We start from the raw sequence: 12,027 nt of genomic DNA on the forward strand, positions 1-12,027 counted from the left end.
TATGCAATTTATATTGCTGTACTTTAAATTAACATGAACTATAAGAATGGAAATATAGTGTAGCAGATATAAATTTAATTTGCTAGTTTGCGAGTTTTATATATCGAATCGACTTTAAATTTTACGCTGTAACCACGTACATACATCAATACTAATGTTCATGGAATCACATCTGCTAGAAATGGTGTTTCATAAATAGTTCTTTATATTTTATATATTTTCTATTTAACTGAAGTTTAAAGTTTATTTATGATATATATGAACACCAGAGGGATTTACGTATAAAATTTTTATTACTTTTATAGTTAAGTACTAAGTACTAAAAATCTCCCTTTTATAAATTCTCATTTTATAAGAACCGTGTGTCATTTGTTTCAGATCCCCACTGTAGAAACTTTAAAACGTTTGATTCTTGTGCGGATTCTTATTCAGTCAGAATTTTGCATGTTCAATATTATAAAAAAAGTTTAAATTTACCCTTTTTCCCCGAAAAATTTGGTCCTATATAGGCCCTAGTTCCCGAATTTCAAAATAATATACCAATAGTTTATTTTGTGTGAGTAAATTAAATATTTTTTCAAATTTTATAAAAATTGGCTCAATGAGTTTGAAAAAATTATATTTCCCGTATTCCCATTTTTGGTACTTTTTTCTTCCCAATGAAATAGAAACTATTTTATTTTCATAAATATTACAGAGTTAGTCCGTAATTTAATAGGTATACGTCAATAAATCGAAAAAGTTTTTTTAATGTGCTAAAAAAGTACCCAAAAAGGACTCCTTTTTAAAAAAGTACGAAATTTTGGAAGATATGTCCAAAACATTTAAAAAATTTTGATTATGTTTATTAGTTAAAAAGTTATAAAGTACCAAAAAAGGTACCAAAATCACCTTTGTTACTCATTTTTACCACTTAAAAGTACGAATTTCAAAAAAGTACCAGACACCCATCTGCTCATTTTAAGAGTAGATACAGGTGCATTTTTTGTATCACTAATATTATGTAAGATAAGTAAGAAAACCGTTTCCAAAAATCCCTCCTTAGTGGATCTACAACACCAAAAACACAACACTGTTAAAATTTCCTGACTCTATGTTCAGCCGTTTGGTCTGTGCGATGATGAATCAGTCAGTCAGTAACGCGACTCTTATATATATATATATATATATATATATATATATATATATATATATATATATATATATATATATATATATATATATATATATATATATATATATATATATAGATTTACCTATTATTTTTTATTAAAAATTGCTCGATATTTGGAATTTTGATTCGGGAACGAAATTTAAAAAAAAATCCAAAGCATGCCATTAATTAAGGTTAATACAAATATGTATGTTCGATTTTCTTATTCAATGACTCTTCCTACCATCTCAAGATCTCAATAACTAGTCAAAGCGATTTTTGCAAAATTTCCCATAATAAATATGCATTTAAACCCTTTATTTCCAAAAATACCAAGAGGCAAAACTTTGTAAAAAAATAAGTCGTCAAGGAATTGTTTCCTTCGCAGTGAAATTATCAAAAAAAAAACAGAAAACTTTTATGAATCAACATTTTGAATTTTTTATATAATTTTATAATCAATTCAGTTCACGAAATCAATTTTCCCTTCGAAGAGAATGAAAATTTAAAGAGAACACAGATTTATCTTCCTTTTTCCAAAAAAGCGCTAAAGTAAAAAATGCGTCTTTTGTGTTGTTAAAAGGCGCTAAATCTAGCGCCATAAGCGCTAAATTGGCAACGCTGAGTAAGAATATTATTCACTGCATATTGAATACAATTTTATTTATTTGTTTCGTTATAAAACAAATTTTTATGAGACTTTTTTTTTAAACTCGCGAAAACTATTTTTATTCTAAATCGTAGTTGTTTATGTTCGCTTCATGAGAGATATCTACATATGTATATTGTTATTTTAATTTCGTTCACGAAAAAAATCAAAACGAACAGAACGTAAATATTTTTTTTCATTTCTCTCGTTATAATATACAGTGTCTCTCATAAGTATTCGAATTTGTGTAAACTATGAAAAGAAACCAAATTTAATAATATATTTTGTGTGGAAAATAAATAAATTAATTTGTTATATTGTCTAGATAGTCCTTAGTTTTGATATCACGCCCCTTAAAAATTGGAAACTTTACATTTACTTAAATTAGTTGTGCTTTTTTAAAAAAAGTCCATGAAACTACTTCACAAAAGTATGCGAATTTTTCCTGTATTTCATATTTGATCATATTATACGATACACAAATTTTAGAATCGCATGGTTTTATGCTTAATATGTTACTATCAACCGCATGGATATATTTTTGACCCATTTGGTCCACAATTTTGGGGGATTTGTACCCTCTTTTCATGTAATATCATTAAAATGGCGATTTTTGGCTATATTTGTAATGTTTTCACCCTTTTTCCAGAAATAAAACCAAAATTTAATATTGGAATTTAATAGAACCCATAGGGTATCTAAAAATAATATTTTTTGTTATAAGGATCTGTACTTAAACGTTCCAAGATGTGTTTTTGGTATCGTTTTTCAGTTTCTAATTGAATTATCTGGATCATAAGTCCCTTTTCGTACCTCTAGGGACGATATTTTTCGACAAAGTTGTCTAGTGTATATTCATGTACATATTGGCACTAATGTATTTTAAATTTTCAATATATTATAGCGGTATACAACCCCAAAACATGCCTTAACAAAACGTCATCCTATATAGTAGATTTCAGTTTTTACTATTCGTAACTTTCACGCTTATGTTGCCCGTTACAATAACACTGTAAGTCCTAAATTTTGGTTTTAATTTGATCATAGTAAATAATATTTAAACACATATCAACATTTTTGATGTAATCATAATGATATCGTGCTATGCAGCATGGAGGCCATTGGTATATAAAAATAATGATTTTACTATTTTGAATGGTGTTTCTTCGAGGCATGTTTTGGAGTTGTACACTTCCACAACACATTGAAAACTTAAAATGTATAAAAGCTGATATCTAAAAGAATATATACCAGAAAACTTTCCCCGAAAATAGTTTATCCTAGTATTATAAAAATGGACTAAGTTCCAATATATTGAATTAGCGAAAGAAGAATGATCCGAATAATTTATCTTGGAACGTTTAAATACAGATTCTTGTAACAAAAGATATTATTTTTAGATACCCCAAAGGGTCTTTTAAGTCCCAATATCAAATTTTTGTTTTATCTCTGGAAAAAAGGAGAAAAATTTACAATTATGGCCAAAAATCGCCATTTTAATGATAATACATGAAAAGAGGGTACAAATTCCGCAAAATTGTGGACCAAATGGGCCAAAAATATATCCTTTCCGTGGATAGTAACCCCTTAAAACAATATTACGCATAAAAACCATTCGATTCTAAAATTTGTGTTGCGTATAATATGATCAAATATGAAATACAGGAAAAATTCGTATACTTTTGTGAGGCAATTTCATGGACTTTTTTTAAAAAAGCACAATTAATTTAAATCAATGCAAATTTTTCAAGTTTTAAAAAGCGTGATATCAAACATAAGGACTATCTATACAATATAACAAATTAATTTATTTATTTTGCACACAAAATATATTATTAAATTTGGTTTCTTTTTATAGTTTACCCAAATTCGAATAATTATGAGAGACACTGTATACTTTTCCAAATTTATATCTTCTTCGATTTCTTCAGTCAGTAATGTAATCAATATAAGTACGTATCAATAAGCAAGTCCATTAGTCAATGTACTAGTTCATTGACTAGGCAATGGTATATTCTATAAACCAGACAGACTATTCTATAAACTTGTATATAGATTAGTTTTATACTTATTAGTAACTATAGAGACTAATTCATATAATAGTCCCTAAAAATACTTTAAGCGTCTAGTTAAAATTGCTTTAAAATAGAGTAGTCTAAAAATTAGACAATAGACTAATCTATATATTAGACATTAGATTAGTGCGTTGTCTAGTCTATAGAATAGTCCATGCAACTAATAGTCCAAAGACTAATTCTCAGAGTAGTCCTAGTCTAGTTAATAGACAAGACCACAGAAAAGCTTATGCTTGTCTGGTTGTAATTTCTTCAAGGATTCTTTAAAATATGATAGAATATAAGCAAAAATTGTATATGTGATTTTTTGAAAATCTCCAAAATGAAATATTCAAGATAAATTGAAAAATTTATTTCCCTTGAATTAATTTGTCTCGGGAGAGAAATCAATTTGAACGTTCATCTTACTTTAACTGACTATATTCAAGTCAGGTGTAATGGAAAAATTCAGGTTAAAATCAAAAAGAGTAGGAAAGCATGTCTATATTAAAAAATTATATTATGATTATGAACGATAAAATTATTTTTGAGGCGAACCCTATCAGCTAATGGGGAAAATCTGAAAGTGAAAAAAAATCTAAAGATGGTAATTACGAAAGTGGAGTAAGTATTTTGCGTAAAGCACCTCTATATTTGGATATGCATATATATTTTTAACACATGTATGTACATATGTTTCTCGAAAAAAGAAAATAGTTATTTTAAATCAAACAGATTAAAGTTTAAAATACTTTATTTTAAACACGTTTACCAGGAAATAAAATATCTTATGAAATGTAAATAAATCAATTGTCATATAATCAAATGTGCCTGGCGCTTCTAATCTCGTCATTAATCGATCGATAAAGATAAAATTTGCAATAAAAAAATCTAAAATAAGAAACCTATTATGATTAAATATTCGGTAGGGAAATATTTTATCATTTTTGTTTATAACACAAGCACTCGTGAAATTTTAATTGTAAACAAAACCATTATGGGTGATTACTAGAACTAAGTCATAAAATCAAACAATTAAAATAAATTATAAACAATAACAGAGTATGAAACAAATAATAAACATACTCAGGAATACAATAAGTTTTGAATGAATTTGAAATACCCTGCGTTTATAAAAAAAGTTATTAATTTAAGTTATTTTAAAAGAAAGTTTGGATAAAGATCAATCAATCATTTTTTAAGAATCAATATTGTTTTGTAAGATACATATCAGTTGTATCTAGTCTATAGTTTTTATATATAAATTACGAAATGAACTAAATGAAGGATTAAAAGTATTCAACAAGTTCGTTTATAATAAAATACCCCTATTTCTAAAGTAGCGAAAGGAAGCACTTAATAATTACTCAATCATACAAAACCAATATGTTGTATTATTTATAGAGTAAAGTCAATATTTGAATGATTACAGTACAAGTAGATTTCCAAATTGCCTACTTGAAAAGTAAACTATGGAAAATTCTATTGATCAAATGGTATCCATCCACACACACACACACTACATGCACAATAATAGTAAAATTTGAATTGAAATTATCATTATTACAATTCGAGAGGCCATAAAATGCAGTTGTCGGTTCGTCAAATCAGTAACAATACAACAGCACCTTGTATTTCGTGCAATAAACTCATTTTTGTGATCCTGCTATTGCTTCATGTACATGTCAGCTGTGTAGCGGCTGAGCGAATATGTCATCAATGTCATGGTATTAATTGTCTACGCACTACTTATGAGGCCACACAAAAATGTCTTAGCGATTTGGATATCTGTGTAACCGTATTTGATGGACGTGAGTGAAATGAAGTGGTTTAAATTTAAAAAAATACTCACAATAATGGAAATAACTTTGGGTTTTCTTTACAGAAACTATACTGGCTCAAGGTTGCCTGGAACAACTTTCCGAAGAATTGCGCAATAAATGTGGTAGTGAGGCACAGTTTCAAGACTCTAAGGAATCTAATGAATGTTTTAAATGTAACGAAAATTTGTGCAATAATTTGGCATCAAGTTCATTTGAGTGTATTCAATGTGATTCTAATAATGTATGAATAAATTCAAAATTAATGTTTCTTTAATAAAAATAAAAAAAATCAATTCTTTGTAGGATGAAAATTGCCGCACCAACCCAAATAGTTTATTGCCATCAAGATGTGGTATTTCACGAACCCCAAATGAATATTGTTTTGTTAAACGTCAGGGAAATCGAGTGACTCGAGGCTGTTCTAATACATTGGAAGAACAAAAGTCATGTTTATCTAGTGCCGATTGTATGATTTGTCAACCTAGTGAATTGAGTAATTGTAACGACGAAGAGGTAATAAAAGATGATGCAAGTTCAGGTGATGAGGGTTCTGATAATGGCCCAGATGGAGGAAATAATGGAGATAATGGCTCTGTAAGTGGGCGTACATGTCACCAATGTAATGGTATAAATTGTTTACGCACCACCTATGAGTCAACACAAAAATGTCTTAATGATTTGGATATCTGTGTAAATGTATTTGATGGCGGTAAGTAAAATAAAATTATGTTTAAAATCAAAGCAATAATAAATAACTGTTAATTTTTATCTAGAAACAATATTGGCTCAAGGTTGCCTCGAGCAACTTTCGGAAGATTTGCGCCATAAATGTGATGCGCAAAATTTGAATGATTCAAATGATTGCTTTAAGTGCAACGAAAACTTGTGCAACAATTTGGCTTCGAAATCATTTGAATGTATTCAATGTGATTCTGAGACTGTAAGAACAGAATTCTAACGGATTTTATGATAAATATATAAATTAAACAAATATCCTTTTTTGTAGGACGAAAATTGTCGTATAAATCCTAAAAGTTTGTTGCCCTCGAGATGTGTAATTTCTCGGACGCCTAATGAATATTGCTTTGTTAAACAAGAAGGCAATCATGTGATTCGGGGCTGCGCTAAAACTTTAGAAGAACAAAAATCATGTTTATCCAGTACGGATTGTATGATCTGTCAACCCAGTCAATTGAGTGGTTGTAATGACAGTGAACTACTAATTGATGACAGTGGCTCAGGTGGTTCGGGTGATGGTGGTTCCGGAAATGGTTCAGGTGGTGGCGGATCAGAAGATGGTGGATCCGGTAGCGGTTCAGATGGAGGAAATCCAGGAGATGGTGGATCGGGTAGTGGCTCAGATGGAGGAAACACAGGAGATGGTGGATCGGGTAGTGGAGGATCTGATGATGGTAATGGGGGAAGTGGATCAGGTGATGGAGGGTCTGGTGATGGATCTGGAGATGGTGATAATGGTTCAGGAAGTGGAGGATCTGGTGATAAGCCTGATAACAATGGTTCTAATATTATAAGTTCTCATATTTTTATTTTTGTGATAAATGTAATTATTGCATTTTATTGCATTTAAATAATCTACCTACACATAAGTATTTGTTGCATAATTAAAAGTTAAATGAAAAAATATACACACAAACATAAATATGTATTAACATAGAATGTTAGGGTGTTCCTTTTAGTTTTTTTTTCGAATTATATACTGCAAACATTTTTAGTCAATATATGTATATAACCTAATGAAATATGTATATTTCATTAGGTTAGTTCTTATTATAAAATTATGTTGTCCTATTACCTCAATTAAACTATTTTTAAATAAATAATTTAATAATAATTTAAATAATTTAGAGGAAGACCCTGCGCATCGACCACTAAGTTTGGGTGCGCTTTTAAGTGGATAAATAGATAGTATAATGAATGAAGTTTTTTGTGATGGAATCGTAATCTATACAAAAAAGCCTTTCTAAAAAGATAAAAAGTACAAAAACAATTCCAGTTATTAAAATTTCCCCCCAAGATTTTGCTGCAAAATATAACGTTCATTTGGGTAGATCGAAAATACTTCTTTCTTGAATAAATAAGAGCAATATGGGCAATTTTAAATCAAAAGACATCGATTTTAAAAGTTGATATGATTTTTACTTATTGGTGGATTTTGATGAAACCACGGTTTTGGAGGGTTAACGATTCTCGATTTTAGAAAATGATTAGCAATAACTTTCGATGGACTCAAAGTAATAATACCAATTTACTTGATCAAAATTAAGCAACATTTTGTAAAAATAGTATTTTGACTAAATGATGGCCGAAAATTGCTTTTAATTTAATTTCAAATCGAAAAACGGCAAAATATGAGGGGTATTGATCTCATTCTTTTTATATTTCATTTCCAAAGTTTGGCTGCTATGCGATGGTTCTTACCATAAAAATAATTGAATGATATTTAACGTTAAAGTACAACATAATTTCTACCCAACTTTTTAACTTTGTAAGATTCATATGTATTGGCACAAAATGTTGTCCAAATTCGATTAGGTTTAATCGGTGCGGCAATTGTCGAGGTTTTTTTTTACTACGGTTTTTGGTTATCTTTTAAAGAACGTCATTTCTATTTGGAATATTCTCCAAATGTATTAATTGTTGTTCTCATTTCGGAATTATAAAGAGTTCAAATTCGTATAAATGTAACGACCGTCACCACGGAATATAAATATATCAGTAAATTTCTTGACAACATTATCTGGAAAGATCATGTTATGCGTTTACAAAGTTAAAAATTACATAAAGAAGGGCAAAAGGTAGAAAGAATAAAGGCACCAGAAAAGAAAACTCCAAAACATTTGCCATGATCGACGCCATAGCTGCCAAATAGGGTAGAAGGGGGATCATGCGCCATAGGGGCACATCTGCCAAAGCGAATAACTTGAAAACCGAGTAATCGATTTTGTCGCATTATCAAATTTTATTTTTGTTTATCGATTATCTATCATCCCTGAAAGTTTGAAAGATTAACTTTAGATATGATGGGAGGCAGACGTGATTAATTGTTTTTCAAAGTGCTGAAAATATTTCACTGTGTGAATTTTTTGTGCTTACTTTTTTAGTTTTTGTGATAGAAAAAATATATTGGTCAGTGATAGAACGACAATAATAGTGAATAATGAAACATAATAATATTTTCGATAATATAATTTGAAACCCGAAAAATATAAACTAAACCCCAGAACTGCCCGTGGGGCACATTCGCCAAATATATGTAATGCTTGTGATGTAGAACAAAATTTTGTTAAAATATAGAAAAAATCATTAATAATTTGTTTTAATTTTTTTTTGTTTAGTTATGTGAAATAAACAATAAATATCTAGTTTATTATACTTTGTTTAGTGAATTAAAATATAAAACAGCAAAATAAGTTTTTACTTTTTAATTTTTTTGGCTTATTTTACTAATGACAAATCTGCCCCATCCCCTTGGCGTATTTACCCCATGGATGGGGCGGTATCGCCGTTTTTGGTCAGTGCGGAAAAGTTAAAAAAATATGTGTATGAGGATGACTTAGGAAAGATTGAAAGGGATAAAACTAAAGCCAACATATCTAAGTATCCGAACCAAGAAAAAAATTAAGAATATGTATTGTGGTTTTAATTTGAGGCCGCCTCAAAAAAATAAAAAAGTGGCGTATGGTCCCCCTTCTACCCTACACAGAAATATTAACGATCGTGTTAGGCCACTTTATATTTAATAATGTTGAACTTTGTTCGTTATAAAAGTAATGACTAATAAAAATCGGCAAGTCATTTATACTTATTATAAGATAACAGATAAAAATCTATTAATGGCAGAAATTAAAAAAAAAACTTAATACATATGTTTATATATGGGCAATTTCATGTCAAGTGGCCCAACTTAAAAAATCGATTTGGATGTAATTTGCACCAAGGTTAGTATTATCGGATAGTAGGCCAGAGTCAAGAACTGCCGGACTTAGAGGTGGTCAAAGTTGAACATTTTGGTAATACAGGGATTTATTCAAATGTGTGGTGCAAATTTCATCGAAATCGGAAGACATCCATTTTAAAAGTTTGATCACTTGACACGAAATTGACCATATAACAAATTGTTAATTCATACACAACTAGGCGGAATTAATGAATTTAAAGAGTTTTAGATAGATTTTCTAATATTTAAAAATTTTGAGATGTTAATGGGCCGAATCCTCCTTATACGATCTTCTTGCATTTTCTCATATACATACATAGATTTTTTATATTTCACATAAACTAACGTATATTATTTATAACAAATTATAGTTATATAGGTACTTATCTTTACTAAATAATTGAAAAAGTTTGACAAATTAATTTACTATTTATTAAGAAAAATAAACAGAACAACGTGATAAGTGTCAGATATACACAGCATTTCCGTTTGAAATTCAAATGGATAAAACGTCAGAAATACTCGTTCACTGCAACCTAAATAAAAGTTCATATTTTGGTCATAAAATTGATTGGTGATTTACATTGTTTGTCATTAGTCATATCAATGCAATTGATAATATAAACTGAAACGTGTGTATATGGTTTTTCCTTCGATCAAAATTCTAAATACTTTTTTTTTTTTTGATTTGCTTTATGATTTAGTCTCTTATCACTTGATGTATAACTATATAACAAATTTTAATTATATTAAAATTATTGGCCAATTGAATGTTAAATTCAAGTAAAAACGTACGTATTGACCGAGTATTAACACAAAAATGTCAAATCTTTAAGTGCACTCATACTTGTACAAATTCTTATATTTTTTCAATATTAAAGTGTGAAATAAAATTATTTCACAATAGTTCAATAAATTCGGCCTACTAAAATTAATTTTTTCGAAATATTTTAATTATAGCATAAATTTGAAATTATTATCCTTAAAAATTATCGAAAGAAATTTCTGAAGAGTTATATTACAAGAGATAGAATTTCTATTGATGTTTAAAAATTTTAAAATCGGCTAATTTTTACCCAGGTACCCATGGCCCCCTTTGGAAATGATATTGTTTATAAATATGTAGTATAAATGTAACGAATTTCGTCATAATCAAGTTCTATTGGAACAAAAATCTTACTATCAAATTTTATGAGAATCGGTAAACCTTTCTCACTCTAAGCTCACATGGAAACGTAATGCTGAGAGTCGAATGAAGAAGGCACTATGTGCCTTCTATATATACCTTTGGGAAAATATGGGGTCTTTAACCATACATTGTACACTGGATGTACACCGCGGTCATAAGACCTATTTTGATCTACGGAGCTCTTGTTTGGTGGAGAGAGATGGATACCAAGACCCACCTTTCTCTTCTAAACAAGATACAAAGATTATCATGTCTTCAGGCTAGTCTAGAGACGATGCTAAATAAATATATCAAATGCATTTCTGCTAAATCTTCACCGCGACTTAAACTGACTCACGCATGATCGCATTGGTCATGGCACCATCCTACCAAAGATAGGCTACGGACTACATACTATCTACATTGAATTTTAATAGGTCATTCAAAAGAATACTGACAAAGGATGATTGGGCCGCGAACACTGTCCTAAGGGAAGACATAATCTCAATCTATACTGATGGCTTAAAGACATAAATGGTCACGGAATCGGGAATCTTCTCCGAAAAACTGAATCTTCTACTGACTCTTCGACTACCTGACACCTGCATGGTCCTTCAGGTAGATATATATACCATCGATACAGCCACGAGGACCATCCGGGAACTAAATCATGAAAATTCGACTATACATATATACCTGGACAGCCTAGCATCAATCTAGGCTCTTAATTCCAATGTTATTAAGTCGAAATGTCTTCTCAAGTGTATTCAATCATTGGCACAACTGACACAACACCACGTTGAGTTGTTATGGGTTCCAGGACATGAGGGCATCCGGGGAAATGAAATATCTGATGAATACGCAAAGGGTCGTCTCTAGACTTAACCCTTGCGCAAAGGGATATTCACACTCCCCTGGTGACCCTATCTAAATTGATAGATGACTGGGCTTTGTGTGAGACGGTACTTAGGTGGTCAAATATCATCACTTCTAGAATATGGAGGCTCTGTCCCACTCTGACAATGGATAGTACTAGGTAAGAACTCGATTAGGCTTCTAACTGGTTTACTTACTGGGACTATATGATTGGTAATATGTCGGAACGTATGGGCTACGCACGTTATAGCTACTGTAGATGCTATTCTAAGGATAACACAATGGGCCACAAGGCCTCCGATTGAACTCCCTAACTAGCGTGCAACCCACATAACCTAACCTAATA

The 12,027-nt window shown here is 30.1% G+C and overlaps 2 protein-coding genes across 3 annotated transcripts in view; one reads left to right on the forward strand and one right to left on the reverse strand.

The window, feature by feature from the left end:
* The window catches only part of LOC119616302, a 110,272-nt gene that overhangs the window by 14,738 nt on the left and 83,507 nt on the right, over positions 1-12,027 (reverse strand). The gene's annotated exons all lie outside the window — the stretch shown is intronic.
* On the forward strand, positions 5,408-7,353 carry LOC119616318. Its single transcript, XM_037972673.1, has 5 exons — positions 5,408-5,667; positions 5,742-5,920; positions 5,983-6,388; positions 6,453-6,619; positions 6,686-7,353. The coding sequence occupies exons 1-5, from the start codon at positions 5,442-5,444 to the stop codon at positions 7,265-7,267; spliced, it is 1,560 nt and encodes a 519-aa protein (XP_037828601.1). The 5' UTR covers positions 5,408-5,441; the 3' UTR covers positions 7,268-7,353.

The sequence above is a fragment of the Lucilia sericata genome, unplaced genomic scaffold, assembly GCF_015586225.1.
Source record: "Lucilia sericata isolate MDLA Ls3-8-SP2 unplaced genomic scaffold, ASM1558622v1 Contig000002F_arrow, whole genome shotgun sequence".
Taxonomy (NCBI): Eukaryota; Metazoa; Arthropoda; class Insecta; order Diptera; family Calliphoridae; genus Lucilia; species Lucilia sericata.